General features: G+C 42.5%; 1 protein-coding gene across 1 annotated transcript in view; it reads left to right on the forward strand.

Moving 5' to 3' along the window:
• The window catches only part of UST (uronyl 2-sulfotransferase), a 153,748-nt gene extending 138,542 nt beyond the window's left edge, over positions 1-15,206 (forward strand). The window contains exon 8 of the mRNA XM_054629704.2: positions 12,083-15,206. Coding sequence (XP_054485679.2) covers positions 12,083-12,366 — 284 coding nt within the window. The 3' untranslated portion in view covers positions 12,367-15,206. The remainder of the gene's footprint in view (positions 1-12,082) is intronic.
• The last annotated feature ends 7,684 nt before the right edge of the window (positions 15,207-22,890 follow it).

Raw genomic sequence — 22,890 nt, forward strand, 5'->3', positions numbered from 1 at the left:
GTTTAAGGGTTTTCATTTCTTCAGTAAATGTACTTAATAAAATTAAATGCTCTGGGAATGTGCCAGAAATGCTGTCAGCCACTATGGCAAGAAGATGGATGAAGTTTCAGCTGAACGTGATGTGCCCAGGTTACTTTGTTTATTTAGAAGCTGATGACCACAGTCACTGGACACACTGGAGTAGCCTGTGAGAAATGTTTTTTTAAAGAGCTCAGAGTCACAATTTCATACTCCCAGCACCTGTGGGTTTACTGACGAACTTGGCCTCATCCAGGTATTGAATTATGTTCCAGGACCTGCATACTCAGCACTAAGAATGGATGTGAAGGCAATCTAGCTGCAGCATCTGTCCCCACATTGGCTGCCAGGGTTGATTCTGCTGTTTGGACTGGTTAGGCTGTATGTACCCTTCCTCCTTCAATAGCTCTGTGTGTGTCCCTCCCAAAGCTGCATACTCAGTTGCAGAGGACAACCTCCCCAATAGATTTTTTTTTTGTCTGGAGAGTGGCCCAGCAGAGAAGGACCTGAGAGTGCTGTTGACAGCTGGCTTAACATGAGCCAGTGTGTGCCCAGGTGGGCAAGAAGGCCAAAGACATCATGGCCAGCAGGACCAGGGCAGTGACTGTCCCCCTGCACATGGTGCTGGTGAGGCCGCACCTCGAGTGCTGTGTCCAGTTCTGGGCCCCTCACTGCAAGAAAGACATTGAGGTGCTTGAGGGTGTCCAGAGGAGAGCAACAGAGCTGGTAAAAGGTTTAGAGGGGAAGTCATATGAGGAGCAGCTGAGAGAGCTGGGCTTGTTCAAGTTGGAGAGAAGAAGGCTCAGGGAGACCTTGCCACTCTCTACAACTACCTGGATGAAGATTGTAGCCAGGTTGGTCTCTTCTGCCAGGGAACCAGCAAAAGGACAAGAGAAAATGGCCTAAGTTGTGCCAGGGACCATTCAGGTTGGACATCAGGAAAATTTTCTTCACTGAGCATTGGAAGAAACTTCCCAGGGAAGTGGTAGAGTCACCATCCCTGGAAGTGTTCAAGGAAAGACTGAAACATAGACACTTAGTGCTATGATTTACTTGACCTGGTGTGTTCTGTCAAAGGTTGAACTCAGTGAACTTGGAGGTCTTTCCAACCTTAATGATTATGATTCTAAGACAAAACCTGATTGTGTGCATTGCTCACCCACTGAGCACTGAGCCTGGGTGAAAACCTGTGTCTCAGAGCCCTGTTGTTATGTGTAAGTGCATACACACATCAGCGTGGTCAATGTCCCTTCTACACAAATGTACAGGCCTTTCTAAAGTGGGCTTGATTGTTTATTTTTTCATTGTATTTCTTATTATGGCAACCCTGAATGTACTATTCTCTCAGATAACTTTTTCATCATGTCTTCCACAGATCTTCATTAAAATATTCTGTATTGAAAAAAAATATTCCTCTAGTAAGCTTAGCAAATTGAATAGGATTTTGATTCAGGCTTGGATTTGTTGTTTAGAGGATTAGGTGTTGAAATTGGTCACCGAAATACTGACTTCTGGTTCTTAATGATATTTTCTGTGTTTTATTATGTTATCAGATAAGTTAAATTTACTTACAGAATTCACAGCATCAATGCCTTCTCTTCTTGTCACTTTGCTCTTTGGTCAGTAGGCTGGGGATGGGCCAAGAGGTTGGGAGAGGACACAGCCAGGACAACTGACCCAGATTGACCAAAGAGATAGTTCATACCATGTAATAACATGTTCAGTAATCAGTAAAAGTAGAGGTGGAGGAAGGAGTGGAATCTTTGGCTTCTGGGATGGCCATTGCTTATGCACTGACTGGGGAATGGGGAAGGGATGGCATTGCATCACTCCCTCCCTCCCCACCTCCTCCAGACTAAACTGTTCTTATCTCTACCCAAGACTTTTCTTGCTTTTGTTCTTCCTGTTCTCTCCATCCTCCCTCTGTGGGAGCAGCAGGAGAGAGCAAATGGCCACATGGGTGCTTGGCTGCTGACTATGTCCAGCCTGCCTCAACAGGTTTCTCTCTTTATCTTGATATAACTTCTACTATTGCACATTTTGTGAGTAATGTTGAATGTCTTTATTCTACCACTCCTGAAGATTGCCTTGTAGAAAATTGCAATGTTCTTCCACAAAAGCCTAGGTTGTTGCACGCATAGTGTTCCTTTTAGTAACCTCATTCCCTCCCAAAATTGATTTATCTTGTCGAGCTTTTCCTAATTGCTGTCACATTGCCTGGTTTCTGTCTCATTTTATTCTTATTCAGAGGTGTTAACATTTACAAGTTCCTGTAAATACTGAAATGGAAAAAGACAGGAGATCATTTTATCTCCTGTTTTGTTAATCACAAGGGAAAGGTTTGTGCAGTATAACTTTGAAGCACAGCAGTCATTATGGCAGGTCTAGTATTGTCATTAAACTAATGTGCAGACTATCCTGGAAACTTTGATACTAGCCAGTCTCTCTAACACTGGCATGAAACTACTGGTTGAAATACTGCAGACATAAGACAATTTACAGGATTAAGTGCAGGAGCAATGGCTTTTCATACCCCATAAGTCTCTGATTGGGATTCATGTGTGCTTTCAGAGTGTTCAGCTCAGTCCTTTAACAAGCAATAGAGTTAAGGCTACTGAGAATATACTTCCTGTAAGGAAGGTGATAGATGGCAAAGTGATGCACCCATGTATCTCTTCCTTGTCTGTACATTAATGATAAATGGGAGTTGAATTAAAAAAGGTCATTGAGCAAGCCCTGTTCCCTCAAGGGATTGTTCTTGGTGCTGACACACAAGCAAGGATGGTGAAGGTGTGCTGGAGCTGATCGTGTCAGTCCCAGAAGACAGGTGAGAGTTACTGCAGAGGCAGCTGTCTTTGCTACTGGCTGGCACAGATGGATGGAGTGCATAGGGAAGCCTTTATCTTCCAAGATCTTAGTCTTGTAAGCATGTCAGAAATGCTGTTTTCACACTCCTTCTGGAAGAAAATATATTGCTTGGAATATATAGCAAGTACATACATGAGTAAATCTTGATGGTGTTTGAACACCTTCTAAGCTCCTAAAAATGGTTTTCTATTCATTTATATTAACCCAAACAGATTAAAATCATACTTATGCTTGAGTTGGAGCCTGCTTCCAAAAGCTCTCATGCATTTAAGGAATTGCCAGGGGAAGTCTCCTGTCACAGGTCACTGAGACACTACATCCTGTGATACAGCTTCTGAGGGAGTGCTTTGGGATCAAGCGGGTCACACCAGACCAAGGGAATTTCTTCTGCCTTTCTCAAGCCCCCATCCCTCACCTGTGGCTGAGCTGCTAAAGTGCTGAGGTTGGCATGAAGAGCCATTGTATCTCTGTAACTTCTGCAACAGCATCTGCCTCCAAGATTTCCAGGAGAGACACAAACTCTCAAATCACAGCAAATCCCAAGTGTCCCAGGTTCCTCATTGCAGACATGGCTGCAGGCTCTGTAACACAGGCAGTGAAAAACCCAAGCATGAATTCACCTTGACTTGGGTTGCATTTGTGGAAATCCATCAGGAATTTTGGTCACTGTGAAGTCCTGAGATAGCTAAATCTAGTCTATCTGTCAGACTCTTGGAGGTCTCCTAGGTGCATAGGATTACTGTCTTAGTGAGGACACTTGCCCTTCATGGGAGCCTATTAGTGCAGGCATGGAGGGCAGAGTGGGTTGCCTGGACCTTCCTGGAAGGAGGAAAGATGGATTCTTGTTTCTGGTTCATAGTGACCTCAGGGGACATGAAGACCCTGGCAGCCTTAGGGCTTAGCCCTGTTGGGACATTATACTTTGCCTCCTAGCCTGAACAGTAGAAAATTAAGATGTTCCCTCTCCAGGAAAAGCACGGGGTGAGAATTGCATTAGCCACACTATGAGATTACTCTCCTCTCCCAGGGCTTCTAGTTAATATAATTCCTCTTCTTTTTATTTTTTTCTCTTGCTGAAACAAGTCTGCCTGTGTTAAACAACAGACCCTTTTCCTCAGTTTTGGCCAGAGGAGGAAGCCTTTGTCCTGATGTCCTGGCAGCTGGCCAAGGCAGTCGGGATGTGGGCCAGGAGGGGGTGAACTTGAAAGGAACAGTGTGTTGTTTCTGCTCTGGTAGCATTCTTCCTTCTTCAGCAGTGCCTCGGCCCCTGGCTGCCTTCAGTCACTCATTATACACAAAAGAACCTAAGGGCAAAAGAGACAATTTTCTCTTGACCGCCTGTAACTTGAAATAATAAGAAGCAAAACCATTTTGGGGCTTTCAGCTGTGTGTGTGCAGACATGGTTGGGAGAAAATCTTCTTGGAACTGGCAACTTTCTCACAAGAGAGAAAAGAACCAATAGCACCTTTTTTCCCCCATTTTAATAGCAGCCCTCATACTGCAACATCCATCTTCCCAGTCCTGTATCTCCTATCAGTTGTGATTTTGCCTTGGCAGTGCATAAGTTTTATTACTAGACATTAGTTATATCCTAGTTAGTATTTTTGCATTCATTTTTCATTTCAGTAGTTACATAGGACTGCTTATTTCTTTATATATGCTCTTGGAAGACTTAGGCTTAAGTCTAAGAGGCTAAGCATATAAGAGGCTGCATTAAGAATTAACAATTTTTAAAGCTATAGTCTCAACATTTTTTTGAAAAAATATAGGATTATTTCCCATTCCTGCAAGGGTGGTGACTACTAGGTTTGAACAGTCAAGTGGAAAATGTATCAAATTGGGTATTCAGACATCTTCCATAAAAGACATTCACACTGAGGTATCTGAAATGCAGTGACAAAAGCTTTTGCATGTGGTGCTTCTGACTTGGAAGCTGACACAAGCAAGATGTTCAAAATTTGAATCTGTGCAAGACTTAAATGGATCATTGGGTCATTGAGGTTGGTTTCCTGTGTGCTGCAGGCCACACAGTCTCTCTTCTGCATAGAGACCAGTATCTGGAGTTCATTAAGTTATCCATCGTTGATGCACAATTATCAAGTGATACCAATCAAGTGTGTTTGTTTTGTACTAACAATAAATCACCTTCACCACTTCAAGAAAGCAGTGCCATACTTCCAGTCCACATTTGTCTGGTTCCTGCTTCCAGCCCTTCAGTACCCGTAGTTTTCTCACCATGAAAATATGCAGATGCTGTAACCAAGTCACCTCTCAACCATCTTTTTTTGGTAAGCTGACCAGAGCACATTTATCATTGTTCTCCAAAGTGTCCCTTTCAACCCCAGTGTTCATTCTGAGGCTGTTTTCATACTCTTCCTGATTTAGGATGTGGTTACAAAACTGGATGCTGTATGCCAGTGTTTCACTTACCAATACTATATATGGAAATAAAGTTACCTCCACCTCTCTCCATCCCTCTTGGACATCTTAGCTTGCACAGCACACCTCTTCATCATTTCCTTTTTGTGGACAAAAATCACAGATAGCAGCCTACTGTGACTCGAAGCACAAAGGCAAGATGCCTGCTCTAGATTCTCAAGTCCTGGGCTGTATTTCTGCAGACTTTCTGCATTACATAGCTGTGGTGAAGCTTTTCCTGCTCGTAAGCGCTGCTGAAATTTGTCTCGGTCATTGCAACTCTCTCCTCTGTCTGCAAAAAAATGATAATGTTAGTATCTGATTAACCTACTATGCAGCACTGCTCACAAGCCATGTGTAAGAACCTATTTTTAACTTGTGGTTTTGTCAGATCCAGATTTGACTGGATTCATTCAATAACTCTTAAACAGCTGTAAAAGATACATTAGAAATTGCAGCGTATGAGCTGCAACCATAGCAGTTCTTTCAGCAACTCAAACTAGACAATCCTGGCATTTCCTCTGCAGATGACTTTGGTTTTGGCACCTCCAACTCTGTCTAGTTCAACTTAAAAGTTGCTTAATGGCTATAAAAGTACCTGACCACATTCTCATAAGAATCTGCCTGTTCATTCTACCAGTGTGGATTAATTTTCAACTTTTCTTTTTCTTCTGTGTTAACCTACCTGAACTGGGAATGCAACATTAAAATGCACCAAATGAAGGAGTCTCTTAGAAGATGCTGCTGAGATTTGTTATCTGATCTTGTGTGAGACACAGCACATTTCCAGGCCAAGGACAGCATCAGAGGCAGTGTGTGGTACAGCAGGGTTGGCTGAAGTGTCCCATGCAGCTGGAAATCCATGTTGTTGGATCCAGAGCTCTGAACTGGTAGGAGCAAAGGCATAGCACTGTGGCATTTCCAGGAGGAGAGTTTAGAGATTTCTTTATACTTACTGGTTGGAGAAGAGACTTCAGAGGGTAGTAGCTGGAGAAAGTTATATATTAGCATTGCTGAGTGTGTTGTATGGCAAGTGTTTCATAATAGTTGATATAATGCCTCTAACAGCTCAAGTTATGTAAGAGCACTGTTGAATTCATATCGCTGTTGCACTGTCCACTAGACAGCCAGACCAGTGCAGTGCTGACCTCTGCAATATTTTCTAAATATATGTTATTTGTATAGTGTAGGAAGATATTTGTGATTTATGGCCTTATCAGCCCAAGGTACTCCTTATATTTATCACTTATTGCTAACTTTTATTTTCTTTTTCCTTCATCTTTCTTCCTTGCTGTGGTTTTATATCATGCCTCCTTAGTGTTTACGTCCTTGAATATCAGTAGTTGTTTGATTATGTGTCTTTTAGATTATCTCTTTGAACTCTTCCTGGCTAATCTCTGTTTTGGCATCCCTCCATTTTTCTGTGCCACCTTGTCATTATCAGAGCTTCCTGCATTTTTTTTTCTATGTTAATATAAGTTAATGAAATTGTATAAGGTTAACAGGGAGACTATCCTTTCCTCCACTTTCTTTATTTATTGTAGTGGTAAGGAAGAAGAAAGAACATTGCTGACTCACCTAGTTCCATCATTTTACAGTGTCTGGACCAATTACAGGCTGGTGTATTTGCTCCCAAGATCCCTGTTTGGTAAATAATAGGATGTTCTATTGCCTATGATTGCATATCCCTGAAGTTCTGGGAGTTTCCATGACCTCTGGAGAGCTGCTCTTTCAGAGAGATCCATACCTGACCCTTAGGAGATAGGAAGTGGCTGTGTGCCAGTGTGCGAGAGTTCTCCTAATCCCTTGGAGTTAGGAGTTGTTCTATGTCAGCAAAGCACCACAATAATTCAGGACAGAAATGCTAAAACCAAGCAAGCTGTCACCAGTATGCACGTGAGGGTCCAATCTTTATCTATGTCTTGTTAAAACTTAAACCATATTTTGTTGGTGTGAATAACTGAGACTAAACTAACCTCTAGTAAAGAGGGTAATAACTGGGATTCATGGTATTTTGGATGAAGTTGGTAGATACTGTGGGACAAATTGATACTTCACTTTTCCATCACTTTTGATTTTTAATATATTTCTGCCTGGTCAGTGCCTCTGTTAGATTTTCTCCACCATCCCTGCTTTCATTAACAAACGTGAGCCAAAGCAAGGTGCTCCATCACAGAGTGTGGCTGCAGCACACCATCCCTTCTCCAGCTCGGATCCAGGGACCTGCCCTGGGCTGAAATTCCTGAGCAGCAGTAGCCCAGTGGCCATTGGAAAGACATGCAAGCCCAGCACATCAGTGTCCAATCCATTCTCCCCAAACTGTTCTTTTCCAGATATCCTTCAAGTGCCAGGCTAAAAATCTCAAGTTTGTGAAGCAAATCAGTTGTGCCAGAAAATTTTTGCTGAGTGCAGTTGAACATTCCAGGGGAGATCATTTCTAGTGTAGCCATCAGAGGTTGGCACCACAGCAATGAGAGGCAGATCAAGCAGAGACCCTCGCCCCTTCGCACGTCACATCTAACCACAGTGACACATATTTCTTTCCATTTAAAACTCTGGAGAAGTAGGTATGTGCTGTAACTCAGCTGCATACAATTGAGACATGGGGCCTCCCTGCCCATTGCAGGAAATGAGTTTGCTGTGTGTGTGACAGCACCGTGTTCTCTCTCACAGCCGTGGGAGCGGCGCAGCTCGGCGTGGCGTTCTTCCACACGGGTGTGAGCCCGGCAAGCCACGGGCCTGCAGCCACCCTGCGCTGCCTCCAGCCTGCCTCACCTCTCCTCAAGGGCCCCCAGGGACACTGGCTCCCTGTAGCTTCATCCAGGAGCAGCCTCTGCATGGCACCCCCCAAAACAGCAGGACACTGGAGAGCACATCGTTCTCAAAGTTTCTTCTGAGGTGGAGAATGCCTTTAGGATCATTTTGTCTAAATATGGTAATTCAGGGTTTTTGGAGCCACAAGTTATAAAACTCACTTTTCCCTATGGTTTGGATTGCTGCAGTGAGTAATGTCCATTTCTTAGTTTAAAAAAAAAAAAAGTGAGAGTGTGGAAAGTAGCAGTAAACACTCATCAAGTGGTAACCCAAAAGAATTTAATTTTCTTCATTCCTATCTGCATACCAGTTTAGTCTTAATTTAAGGTATGAGCAGGCTGCTCTGGGAGGTGCATTACTGTATAGTACATTCTTCTAGTAATTGAAAATAATGCCAAAGCAAACATATTTTTAAAAAAATAACCCTAAGAAGTAAATGGTATAGTTTGTTGCCCTCCATCTGGTTAGCTGTCTCAAAGGTCATAAAATGGGGGTCCTTTGGTGGGGCAGCGTGGTTTATGTAGCATATGCAGATTGGTATTTTGGCTTTAAGCCAGATCTACCTAATTTTCCATTTTGCTTCTATGATGAGAAGAGGTACTTGAGGTGACTTCAAGGGGCAGTTTTGTGATTTCATCCCTATTTGTATTAAAGAGCCTTTTAAGAGTATTTAAGATTAAAACTTAGCCTAAATAAAGTTCAAGTACAAAAAATAGCAGAGTTCAGTTTTTTTATCAAAAGCTGAGCTTGTAGCCAGGCACAGGCCCAACTCACACCACCCAACAGCCCACACCTCACAGCTCTTTGTGCTCTGTGGTTCCAATGATTGTGCTGCAAGGCAAACAAACAGGAGCCAGAAAATTTACACAGCCCCTGCAGCCTTCCAGAGTGTGGCTGTTTCTGTCTGCTCAGACATTCTGTAGGTGGGTGTGTGAACAGAGCAGAGAATTGCACACATCCAGAAACCCCTGTGCCACTGCAGCAGCACATTCAGAGGAGGAGTGTATTGTGCTGCCAGGGTGGCACAGACCTCCAGGCTGCTCCCTACCTGGCACACCAGTGGGACATTGCCTTTGGCTGCTCCTGCCCCCACAGACTGCCCCCCAAAGAAAGCAGTCTCGTGCTTTTCACCTTGTTGGCAGCGCTCCTGGGCTCAGCACAAGTGCCTCTCTCTGCTGGGAGAGCAGCCACTAAGGGAGCTGGAGCTGTGAAAGTGGCTTTGCCCACTTACAGTCCTGGAGGGACCATATAAGTAAAGAGCTTTTTCCACTGAGCTAAATGGAGTTTTCTGTAGCAGAAATAACTTACGTAAAATAAAAACAAAGTTGGCAGGCAGTATAAAGGCTTAAGCTAATAAATGCAATATTTAGTAGTGTATATTTGCTGCTGAATTTGTAAAGAAAACCAGACTGCAAAGCTGGCAGGAGCTATCAGTTAAGCACAATAAAGAGGAGTGTCTTGAAGTGCTCAATAATCATAAGAAAGTTTTCTCACCCAAGGACAGACTGAGTACATTGGCCTTTCTGGAATGTAGTCATCTCATACACAATGGCAATTTGAAGGTAACTTAACTTGACTAAAAATTTAGATGACATATTTGTGAGTCTGTTCTGGTCTGTGGGTGAAGGTAGTGCAGAAGAGAATAAGCTCTTGGGGAACCCAGATATTTTCACCAAAAATACTCCACATTATTCATTAACCACAGGTCCTGCTTTCTATGCCATTGTCTGTTTGAAATGCAAGCATTTCCTGATCCTTCCTCTACACTTTTTCTTAGCTAAATAACATGTTAAAGTTGCATCTCCCTTCCTGGGTTTTTTTTTTTGTATATTTTAATAATTTCACTACTATCTAAATAAAACTAAGCAAATTGATAAACACTAAGTAAATGTAGAACATATTTCACCTTACATCACTGTAATTAAAGAACAGAGAACTCTGTGTACTCAGTTGTTTAATTACTTACATATATGAGTAGAGACAGATTTCAGTGTGAAGAACTACTAACTTTGGTGTAAAAGTTCCATTTAATTACAAAGTAGTATGTTTTAATAGTTACCAACTAATAAAAACCATTCTTCCTTTAGAGAAGGAATTAAAAGTATAGATGCAAAATAGAATTAATGTTTTAAATAATTTTTTGTGATTTAGAACAGTGTTGCATTGGGTAAGCTAGTTAACATGTCTTCCCTTTGTATCATTCTTCCTGCATTTCAAATTACTCTGCTGCAGCTGATAAGCAAAACAATTTCAGAGATAGATATTTCAGATATAACTTTTTTCTTCTGCACCAGTTGGGTGTGACACAGTGAAGTCCAGTGATTAAAAAGATGTCCACCCCAGCAGTACTTGTCTCTTGTAGTATTATTAAAATATTCTGAATTGTTTTTCTCTAATTCTTTTACTCTGAAGGAGGAAAATGTGTGTTCACCAACTGAAAATTGAAATTTTTTACAAGTGTGGATACCTTAAGCTATATGAATATTAATCTTTTAAAATTTAAAGAAAGCAGTTCATGTTCAAGCTGTGCTCTGCCCATCTGTTGGACTTTTCAAGATTTAAAATCTTGTACCAACTTTTTCTCTAAAGATCATTGCTGTTGTGCTTGCTAGATGGACTTACTAGTATTGTATTACCTCTTGGGATAAAAAGGTTTGTCTTTGTTTAAAGTTCCTCTCTTCCCTAAGAAGCTATTCTTGATTATTTCTCTTGGATAAACAGATCACTTGTGGGATCCCAAGAACAACCCACTTCTCTGCTAGGAGCCAGCACTGCATCCCTTAGCTTTATGTGTAAGCAATTGTGAAAATCTGTTTCTCTGTAGAGATGTTAAGCATTTGTTAAGCTTTGCTGGCAGGTGCTTCAGAAGACTTCCATTTGTTCTGCGCACATGAGCAAAACTGCCCATGGTAAAATCACATTTTGATTGAGGGACTCCCTCTGGAAGTGAGGGTAGTTGCTGCCACTGGAACCCAGCTGGAAACATTTAATGTTCTTTGTTGTCTGCTTCCTCCATGTTAGCTTTTTCTTTGCTGTCCTTCATGGCCTGACCCTTTTGAATACTTCTGACTTGAAGAACTGCTGTTACAGTAAGAATTAGGTTCCCATGTTATATACTTAGGATGAAAATACTTGGGATGCTCTGGCAGCCAATTGCCATCTAGAAAAGGGCAAAATTATTCTCTTCAGATTTTGCTTTACACCTCATTTAAATACATTCATCTCCAGTGACAGACTCATTTATTGAGAGAGAGGGCAAAGAGACAATTCAGTATTTTTGTTAGTAACTCTTAATTCCTTATCAACAATAAAAGGTTTGTATTTCAGTTTGCCAAAGCAAAAGTGTCAGGGTGAACAAAAAAGTAGTGAAATCTTCCAGGGCATGACAAGAAGATGAGTCTAGTTCCATTAACAGCTATAACAAGATGAGAAGGTTAAGAGGCACAGTTGATCCTAAGGTGTCATGTGGTGATGCCAGCAATCCTTCGGTGCTACCCTGAGATGGATTCAGGTTGACAAATATCTGTTTAGATTTGAACTATAATAAAGCACAGCATAGACAGGTCACCATATGCCACATAGGAAATAATTGATTAGTTAAGCTTGGTGGCGTGCCTGATGTTAAATTTCCAAAGCTAGGCAAGATTGTGGGTTTCTCTACGTGTGGCTAATGCTCATAGTTCATATGACATGGTTTGCATTTTCAGGTAACCATTGACAATTAGGATCTTTGGTGACTGCAGACAAGACCTGTGTGAACTAGCCGTATTTAAACATGCAAGTCTGACTTCAAACATCTGGGTTTTTTCATATCTTGTTAAAAGTAAATCCATTGTTAGAAACAACTTGAACTCATTGGTATCAGGAATGTAGCAGGGCCATGCCTTAATGTTTAAATTTAAAAGTTTTGTCTGGCCTCACTAATCAGCACCCACCATGTTGCTGCTTGTTCTTTCTTTACAGAACATAGGAAACTTGGCAATCTGACTGTGACAGTGAAAAAGACCGTCCCCTCTCCAGAAGCAATACAGATCCTCTACCAACGCATGAGATATGAATATGAGTTCTATTACTATGTCAAAGAACAATTCCACCTGCTAAAGCGCAAGTTTGGACTGAAGTCTCATAGCGGGAAACCAAGTCCAAGACCTGAGTTCTTCATTCCTTCTCCCCTGGAAACAGAAGAACCAATAAATGATGAGGAAGAAGATGATGAAAAGTGGCTAGAGGGTATCTATAAAAGGTGATGGATGGAAGAGCTATCAGCTATCCTCTCTCTTCTGGTGACCCCTCCAGCTTTCTTAAGATTTTTTTTTTTAATTATTATTAAAAGTAATTCCTTAAGGAACTGATTTAATGCGCAGCGGATTTGAAATGGAACAGAAGAGATCATTCCCACATGCTGGAGCCATTGGGAGATACCTGATTTTACAGGTTTGATTCATTATACAGTGTTGGCTCTATAGCATCCTTGCTACAGCATAGTTCAAGAGAGAAGTACCTACCATCTGTCACAAAATAACTTTGGGAATACACAGTAGTCCTTTGTGAGCTGCAGAATACAAAAGAATAGATTAGGCATTCATGAAAAGCAAATCTTACAGATTCTCGTCTCTCTCTTTGATCATAAAAAAGTCTTCATGGCATAACACTGTGGCATGAACTACAGGCAGTGAGCCATTTGGAAGGAGTGCCTCTTTCTGTCCAAAGCACACTGATATCCCAGTGGTATGGTCAGAGCCATTGCTTTGTCTTCAAATCCAAGGATACCAGGCTCAGAAAGGTTAGGTAACAGCGCCTTGAATTACTTGTGCCAGAGGAGCAGGGCTGCTGTTCTGCCAAATCAGCACTAGTGAATGTAAGGCAAGCTATGGGAACCAGATATTTTTGGTAAAACCTTCTAGTTCATAGAGTGGGAAACATTACCAGGTCAGTGAATGGCAACAACAAATTTAAAGTGCCAGGCAGAGCTGCTTTATGTCAGCAGTTGAGTATGTTTCTATCAGACTCTAAAGGAAAAGATGTAACATATGGGGTTTATGTTCAAGATTGGTATTTTTAGATTTTTATTATTCTTTTGGGTCACAAATCCAAAGAGATGCAGAAAAAGCTACTAATTAAAAAGCTCGGGTGATCTGGAGCTCCTATTAAGCATGACCTGTATTTCTGCAACTGCAGAATTTAATTGTGAATCTGAATCTGAACGCAGCTTCCCCACCAGCACAAACACTAAACTCCTGCTTTTAGTGTGGCTAGAAGGAATATTAACAATATGAGCATACACAGCTTCTCTAGTTGAAGTAGTTCAGAATCATCAAACAAAGACAAGAAAATGTGCTCTCCAAAACCAAAGCTTGATTCAGTGATAGGTTTGAAAGAGTCACTGTGAAAGTTGCCCTTGTTAATCACTACAAATATTATCTGCCAATACTAGAAAAGGGATCAGTGGAAACTGGTGAAAGAGAAGTAACACCACTGTGTGAGGTGCTGGAATTATTCAGGTGGGTGTTCCTGGAGTGGGATTCCCTGTGATGTGTGGGTGTGCTGGCTGTTGGCCAGCCTGCCAGCCCTGGAGTTGCAGAAGGGACAGACCCACAGGCAGCCTGGGCAGAGCTCCTTGGCCTTCTGCTACACAGCAGAATAGGAGGAGTTTGGCATCTTGATGAGGCCTTGGCCTCTTATGCACCATTGTTACCAGAGAAAGCTGGACTAATAGAGAATAAGAGCAATAAATTCCTGTCCCCAGAGCACAGGAAAGAAGCAGGTACAAGATGTTGCAGCTGCGTGCCAGGATGGGGACAATCCACCTCTGTCTATCTCACATCCTTTCTCAAACATTTACCAGAAAATTTTTGGTTCCTATTCCACGGCTGCTATCTGCAAGGCCATACTTCAGTTTGCTACATCAAGCAAAAGTTATTTTGTGATGGATGAAGCATATAAACTCAGGATCAGCTCAAATGGGCTTTCCAAGGGTTTCCTCTTCCATGAGCCTGCTGAGAGCCAGTAAAAATTATGATCGATCTTCTTCACTCCTCAGTCTTTACCTGTACACAGAGAATGAAAATAAAGGAGAGTTAAGACAAGACGCTAACTTACAGAAAATTCTAGGAAGAAGATTCTGTTCTCATTATTAACATCCAGGTTGGTGGGAGCAATGCACTACTGTGGGGGAGCACATTAAAGAAAGCTGAAAATGGCACAGATAGTAACTAACATATTAGCTAAAATATGAATCTGCTGCATTGTATATTTTAAGTGGTTTCTATGAAATTACATTGAAAGAGTAATGATTAGTTTACACACTGTGGAGTTGTTATATTTTGGAAAGAACTAGTATTCTCATGTTTCTGAAATTCTGTTTGAATCCTTTTTCTGCCAATGTTTTAACAGAATATGGTCACTTAACACATTCACCCTTCCTGAGAGTTCACTGCCACTTACAGTAAAGTCTGTTTCTACCTGTTTGTTTATTTAATGGTATCTTCAGCCATCACTACTTATAATCTAAATACAGAAGCTGCTTCGTGATTTACTCGCTAGGTTTTAATATTGTTGTATTTTCGTAACAATCAACCTGGCCTCTCCTCCTCAAATGGTAGTTCTTAAATTTATCTGGCACATAGCATCTAATATTCCTGGTCCTATGGCCTATTTCTCTGTAATTAAATATATTTTGCTTAACTTTTAAAAGGTACGTTATAAGCTGGTAAATCTTTGACTTATTTATTGAAACTTTTCAGCACATTCCAAATTCTAAGTTGCTCAGGAAGAAGTTGATTTAAATAATTATATTTGGGTCTGATGAATATTTCTTATTAAAAAAAATCACTCTTTGCAAGCCTTCAGTCCACAACAGCTTTGTAGAAATTGCCAACTTGGAGATATTTTTGGGGGGAAAAAGGTGGTGGTTCAACACTTAGAAAAATAAGAAAATATATGTCTACTTAGCTATAAATGAAGCAACATATGTTTTGGAATGAAATCTTCTTTAACTTATTCACTACTATCTCCTGAAATATCAATAAGCCATATGATTCTTTATTTTTCAATCCAATGATGTTTAAAAATAAAACTTGCACATTTCTTCCTGGCGCCATCGTCCTCTTGCTTACAGTAGTTTTCCTGCCTGGATGCAGTGGCTGTGGGGAGGATATTGGAGTTGCACCCAACAGAGCAGGGCTGGATACGGCCTAGGGCATCCTCCGAAGGTCATGCTCGAGCAGTGAGACTGGAGCAGGTTGCTCCTGGGTTATTCCATCTCCCAAGCTGTCCGGAGGTGTGAGCTAAGGTCTGAGTTGTTTTACTCACCTTAGATGCGTGGTCAGTACAGTGAAATACATTGTCCAGTGTTCCGTGGCTGCTAAGTAGAAGTTTTATCCAGGAGAGAAACAACTTAGTCTCCATACACTGCATTTTTACTAGATATGGTGTTTGATGGCCAGGCACAAAAGCTTCAGTAGTCAGAGTGATGTTACAATGTAAGTGAAGTATCAGTGCTTTCACAATAAAGAGAGAATCAATGGTTGTTAAAATGCAGCATTCTGGAAAAAAAATAAATTTTAGTCTTAAGTTTCAAGTGACAATGACAAATTGTGCCATTTTTTGTTTCTGTTCAATTTACTTCTCTGCCACATGAATTTTGTTGGTGATGCAGGGCTAAGTCCAGGTGTCCCAAATGTTCTCTACTTGTATGTAGAGAAGCAGCTTGGCAGAACTGAAAGTATATGAACCTGATGGTGTATTTAAAGCATTCCAGTTTCTTTGCAGTTCTTTTATCGTGGATCTTGGATAAATCATTTGAGTGTTAGGATGTAAAATGGTGCATTGTAGCATAAACACACAAGCAAAGCCACGAATTTTTAAATGTTGGAGAATACAACTGTGAATTCAAGCCATGGAATTTTTCCTCCTTTCAGTATGTGATACAATTAAATTGAATGTACAGGTATGTTTTTTGACTAGCAAAGGAAACCACACTGCATGCCAACTTTTATCCTCTTATCAAATGAAAAAACATTGTCTGCCAAAGAATAAAATTCTACATTCTTTTAAAAAATAAAGACCCGATAATGAATTCCTAGCTAAGAGTAATGGTGCCCTGATCACTCCCTCCATTTTAAGAAAGGGAACATCTGTGATGTTAGAACATTAGCCTAAAACAACACAGCAACATTTTTGAGAGCTAAAATACTGTAATACAGTACCACAGCATTCCTTCTGTTTTATTTTTAAGGACTCGGCCTTTTTTGTAAGGAGTTCAGCTAACACATAAAACACTGTTGATCAGTCTGCTTGCACGAGCCAAGACCGGAGTAAAGAGCTGAGTGTTGCTACATACAGACCTCCACACACAGATTCCATGGGAAGAACAAGGGTGTTACCCAGCCTTGGAAGTGCCTGTCTGCTGGCAATGGAATCACTGGAACAACTTTTGCAGGATCTGTCCCAAGGGAGGGTTTGCAAAGTTAGGCTCTGCTTAAGTACCCACAGGTATGGCAGGAAGGTGCCAGAAGGCAACTCCAGGAAAAATGACCAGTGGAGGGTAAAAAAACTTCACTGCAGAATATTTGAAGTGGATGGGAAGGGATCTTGGTTTGAAGGTTGAAAGTTAAATTGCAACCAGCATAAATCAAGTCCTGATGTCTCACAGCTGAGAAGCAGTGGTAAGTTTGCTTTGGTTTGTCTGGAAATGGCGTTGTATGCCAAGCTGCAGTGTGCAGTGAATGTTGGATCTCAGTTGTAAGCTTCAGAAGATCAGTGTGTGTGTGAGGAGAGCACCAGCACACCGTAATGGTTGAGTCTCAGCACTGATGGCTGACCCTATCATCTTGAAAGAGTCTGCAGTAAGGTTTTTGTGGGGCAGTGGGATGGGGGAAGGGGAAAGTTTTCTGCAAATACAAATTTGGCCTTGCGGACACCGTAAGATGGCAAGATTTGACCACTGGTTTATTTAAATTCAGATTTTGAATATAAACATGTGGATTTCCTTTTCTGAGTGTGTAAAGGAGGAATGTGAGTTGGTTTTGTATTTAACTGATTGTGGCTGGAAGGGTAAGTTAATAAAATTGCTGTCAGGCAGGCCCATTGGAGTGTGCTTTATGCAGACTTTTGTCATCTCTCTGTTCCCTTCTTTGGATGCAATGGGCAAAAAAAAAACCAAAAGTGAAAGAATTCAGTTATACTGCAGGGCAGTTGGTGCTGTGAAAAGTAGAGATTAGCAGGAATACATGGAGGTGATGCTGTTCATAAGATTATTGATCTAAATGCAAGGATGATATAGAGCAACCAGCAGCAGTGGCACACAAGCTGCTCACTCTGTGGCTTTGTCTTATCTAGAAAACTTGATACCACACTTCAAAATCAAATGCTTCTTCAATTTTTTTATTTGTACTGTTAAGCAGGACAGTACTAGATTTTTTACTTTTTCCTTGTGCTTTCAAATTGCCACTTCACCTCACAAACGTGGCAGAGCATAAGCACACAGCCTATTCCTGTATCTGATGTGCAGGAGCTCATCAGACACACGGATTTGATCCTTCTGCAAACCTCTCTCCAACTGCAAGTGACAAGCAGAATGAAACAAATCCTTGGCACAGTGTTGCTGCTAACAGGCGGAGTAATATTTAGTTACTGTGCCACAAGGGAAAGTATTCCTGCAGTTCTCCAGTTTGCTACAGGAGACTTTGGATAACCTCAAGGGTCATGGGACCATTGTCAGGTAGCAAAAGCCAATTGCATGTCACAGTGTTGAACTCATGATCACCCCAGTTTGGGTGCAGGAAAGAAGCAGAGGTGGTTACTGTTTGTACCAGACACAGGAGTGGCAGTCCAGGCTGTGGTTTCCCACAGCACACAGGGCTTTCTCTTCTTGAAGCTTCCTGTCTAGTTGGTGGGGTGGGAAGCTCAGGGAGAGGAATTCAGCTGCAGTTGTTAGTCTCTGACTCCTCAAAGAAGACAAGATTCTCAAGATCATGCTGGATAAACATGCTAGAAGCGGCAATGAGGAACCTACACTTCCTCTTCTTCACAGAAGAGCTGTGAGTCTTTTCCATTCTCACTTCCTCTGTTTGGTTCTATTTGGCTGTACTTGCCAGGGTCAGTCTTTGTAGGGTATTTCTTTCTGAACCATATTGTTTAATGAAAATATTCATATGTTTATCCTTTTGATCCACAGTGGAAGTAAAGAAGTGCTGTTATCCCCATTTCATACATTGGGAATGGTTACAGCAAGTGTGTAAGTGATATTCCAAATGTCACACAGAAGGGTTGTGAAAAAGAGCTGATGATAATTTATCCAAGTGTCTTAGTCCTTGAACTTTCTTTTCTGCTGTAAGATCAGCCCTAGATTGTAGAAGGCAAAACAGCTACTATGGAAAATTTTAGTTACTTGGAGTCTTTTCCTTAAAACTGGGAAAATCTCTTGGTTAACTGCCTAAATGTGAATGATATTTTAGCCCTTCTGCAGACCATTTATTTCCTTTTGGGACAGAGATTAATTCCAAGTTTTATCTGTTCAGTTGCATACTAAAGACCTGCAGGAATGGTATGGTTGTAAGATGTTATTGTGTTTGGGAACAGTGTTCCTGTAGCAGTTAGGAGGAGATAAGCAGATAGATAGGTGGCTGAAGTCACATCTTGTAAATTTAGTCATTCACAAGAACACAGTCACATTTTCTCCTGCAATATGTGGCACTTGTAGCCTACCTGAAAAGTCATGACACCTGTGTTCATGTTTGTGGTCTAAGCTGTGTTTTCATTTGGTTTTCCACAGTGCTTAAAAGCCCAGAAAGAGAAGCAAGGCCTCACTGTTCAGCAACCACCACAGAGTGAAAAGAGCCCTCACACAGCTCCCAAGCAGTCAGTTCTGTCTGATGTACTCATAAACCTGAACTTCTGATACCTTCTGCTTATTGGGTAGGGGCATATGCCTCTCACCTGAGAGATCTGGTGCTTTCCTCTCATCTCTTCCCTGTCCTTCCCTCACCTGGACAGCACACACCATTAGAGCTTTTGCCTAAATGTTCTCGGGAGCATCTTAAGGAAGGTTGTGCAAATGTGGCCATAATCCTCTGTTCCAAGTGTTTGCGGAGATGCATGAGCTGTGAGCCTGGCTCCAAACTTTAATAGTGGGGGAAGACTCTTGATTTTGAGCCCACCTTGCAGGTGTCATCTTTGTTCCTGCTTCAGATGTAGTTTCTGTTCTGAGTGTTAGGACAGGTGCTGGCCTGTCTCTGTTGAAATAATGAGGCTTAGCCAAATTAATACCAAATCCTTCCCCTCTGGCTTTGGGCCAGGAGGCTGAAATGCACTGACAGGTAAGCCCATCAGGGTGCAAGGAATTGTCCATAATGTCAGTCCTCCAATGTGAGCACAGACACTCAGTGCCAGCAGCAGCCCTGGGGGCTGGTGTCTGAGGGGGGTGGGGGAAACTGAGCCGGTTCCTCACTCGTGGCGTACTGGTGGGCACTTCTGCCAATCTCCCTTGGACAAGTTTCTGCTGGTTCTGTCAGCACTTGCTGCAGAAAAGACACTTTTTTCCTGCACTTCTTTGGACAGGAAGCTGGCAAAGAAAACCCAGCAGTGCTTCTCTTCCATAGAGGCTGCAGAGATCCTGGGCCAATGTCAGGGTGGGGGGGAGGGAAAGCAGCAGCCTCCTGCCTGTCCCACAGGGGCTGAGTTCCAAGCTCTTTCTCATCAGACCTAGGCAGGGTGGTGCTGGTAGAGGACAGTGCTGCATGAAAGCACTTTTTTCTTGAAGCATGAAAACCCATCTCTTCACAATGGAGTCTGGTGTCAGAAACTTAGCCATGAAATCTCCTTGGAGTCTCTCTGCACAGTTGTAGCTTTCCATCTGGTTTTGCCCCAAAGAACATGATTTGGCCCATGAGCACTGGCTGGAAACTGAGCTTCCTAGTGACTTCACAATCTAGCCCTTGTCAGTCACGCCACTTGGGTCTGTGCATGGGGCTCTTTGTGATAAACCTCACTGGAATTTGGAAAACATTCAACAAATTTGACCTCTACTTTGTCTTACAAATATCAGTGTCAAGCAGCATCATGCATGCTTTATCGCTCCAAAGCGGGGAAAAGGAGATTGAATTAGTGCAGTCAGCTCTGATTTTCCAAAACAATATCTTCTGAGTTAAAAAAGCTTTTTGCTTCTCAAAAAGAAAATACAATGTCCTCTTTTTGCCCTGGGACTGGGGCTTCTTCTCAAAATTACTCTAAATCCTTATGGACATGGACTGGTGAACCCAAAGGAGCCTAAAGTGTTTTTGTCTCCTGTAGGTAGAGCACTACAGCAGCCAGCTCCAACAAGGAAGGCAAGGTGAGACCCAGCCCATTTCTCTGTTTTCACCACAGGAGAGGGAACAGAGGCGTTGGAAAAACCTTGGCCAAAAATAGCTCTGACCAAAGTTAAGAGCTTCTTACTTCTTTATAAAATAGAAAAGTGCAAAATAGATAGCAAAGCCCACTGGGGCAATCCAGGGAAAACGCATCTAGCTGCAGGTGAACATCTTTCCCAAAAGCTGCTGCTCCTGCTAACATAAGGAAGAGCAGACCCTTTCTTCCCTTGTCAATGGATGTGGTCCCACAGTGTCCCTCCCCAGCCCCCTGGCAGAGCTGCCCAGTGCATGGGGCCGTGCTGGTGCTGTGGCAGGCGGCAGATGAGGATTCCTTGGGAGCGCGGCGCGGCTGGCGGCCCGGCCCGCTGCCGAATCGCTGTGTGGCCCAGCCTAATTGCTTAAAGCTTTCCTTTTCCCCTCACTGTGAATGCTGGAGTGCAGTATTTATCTACTCTGCAAAACTTTTATGAGAATTGGTAAGGTTTTGTAGAATTCCTGAATAACAGGGATCACAATAGCTGCGGCGGAGCCAGACTATGCAAACCCAAACGCTTGCACTGTTGGCCTTATTTACACACAGCCTCTGCAGGGAGGAGCTGTGCTCCTCTGCCTCCCACCAGTGTCTGTGAAAAGTGCCCCAGACCCCTCACAATCCAGCTGAGGTGCAGCTGCTCAGTGCCCACAGCACTTCAGCCTTCACCTCCCTTCTTCTCTTTCGGTCCCAGGCTCAGCAAGGAGCATGGGCACCATTGGAAGACAGCTGAATGTAGCTCCCTAAACCACTTTGGGACTTTGCACTTGTTTGTCTTCCTCCAGAAATAAAAAGGAGGTCCTGAGAGCTTCCCTGGGGAAATTTTCCATGGGAATAACTTCCTTGCTTTCCTACCAGATAGTGAGCTAGGAAAAGTAATTTGGAACAGGACAGGTAATCTACCTTCTTCAAAATAGCCCTGCAGGTTTTGGCCAGCCCTTAAGTACTGTGAAGCCAGCAGTCACATGTCATATCCTTGAAGACTCCTCTAACTGTTAATATTTAAGATAAAATTGTGATAGTAATTACAAATAGTAATGATAATAATGTTGTGTTTACCTCACAGTGATGTTCAATTGAAACAGTAGATTCTGGAAAAAAACATCCTTTGCATGCAGAGGAAGCCTTATGCAGGAAGGGGATGAGTGCAGGTTAAACTGTGGGGGCTTCTTGCTGAGGGGGCCTAGACTGCAGTGCTCAATGCTTGGGAATAGCCAGCTTTCCCCTTCTTCCTTCCCATCCAGTGCATGCCAGTCATTTCAGTTTAGATGAAACAGAAAAAATTACCAAGCCAAACCAAACCTAGGTATCCATTGTTTTCCCCGGTCTGTCCATCCAAAAGTAGTTTGCTTTAGTCCAGTGAGTTGAAAGGTATTACTCCCTTATTCATCATTCCCATTTGCACTGCTCAAGGGGAGATCTGGCAGAGGAATGATATGGACAAGCCCAGAACCTTGCACCCTTACTTGGTAGCTCTTTCTTGGGGAAGCACTGCATTAGCAGTAAGGACTGCAGGCTTGGAGACTGCCTGAATGGTGATTTTGTTCAGGGCTGGTGGAGCCTGCCTGAAAGTGGCACCACAAAGGGGATCACAATCTGAAACAACCAAGGGGAGCAACACCAGGCTGGCACTGCAGCAATGGCAAGTTCCCAGCCTAGTGCTGCAGTGTCACAGTCAGAGTGTGTTTGGTGTGGGCACTGTATGGGAACACAGGCAAGTGTAATGTGCATAGCTTCAAAACACTGTGGCCCTCTGGAGCTCTGCAGAGGGGTTAGAACAAAAGAGAGAAGAGTTTTGCTTCTGGAAGATTTAAGAGTTGTTAGAGACCACAGCAAAGAAACCAAAACAGAGGTGATGAACAGGTGATGTGTAAGGAGCAGAATCCTGTACAAGAGGGGTTGAGCAAAGCTACTCCTGGTACAGATATTGGGCATTCTCCATGCAGCTTGATATCCATAAGGGAGCTGGCAAAAAAGCCAGTCACAGCCTCTCTAGCTCCACTTTCCCTGCCCCTGATGGTGAAAAGCCCACACCTGATAAGAGACAGGAGCACACAGCAATGGGGAAAAGGTTCAGCCTGTGCCCAGATGACATGATGGGTCCAGGTGAAACTGCTTAATAACCCTGCCAGTCACTGGCTTTCAGGTGCTGGAGCCAGTCTGAGGGGGAAATGAGCAGAGATGGAATTTGTTCATGCTTTTTTGTTCTGGTCATCAAAGGTGAGTGCTGGTGTAATTTAACTAATGCTGCACGTTTTTTTAAAAGGAGGCAAGGCTGCCTATAATAGTGTTTCAAGCTTTCTTCCAGTAAGCTACCAATACCAGCTTTGTTTAGAGGTTTTCTTCACCTCTCAGTCTCAACTTTGTGCCCTCTGCTTCTCAAGAAAAAG

Source organism: Agelaius phoeniceus, chromosome 3 (assembly GCF_051311805.1).
Source record: "Agelaius phoeniceus isolate bAgePho1 chromosome 3, bAgePho1.hap1, whole genome shotgun sequence".
Taxonomy (NCBI): Eukaryota; Metazoa; Chordata; class Aves; order Passeriformes; family Icteridae; genus Agelaius; species Agelaius phoeniceus.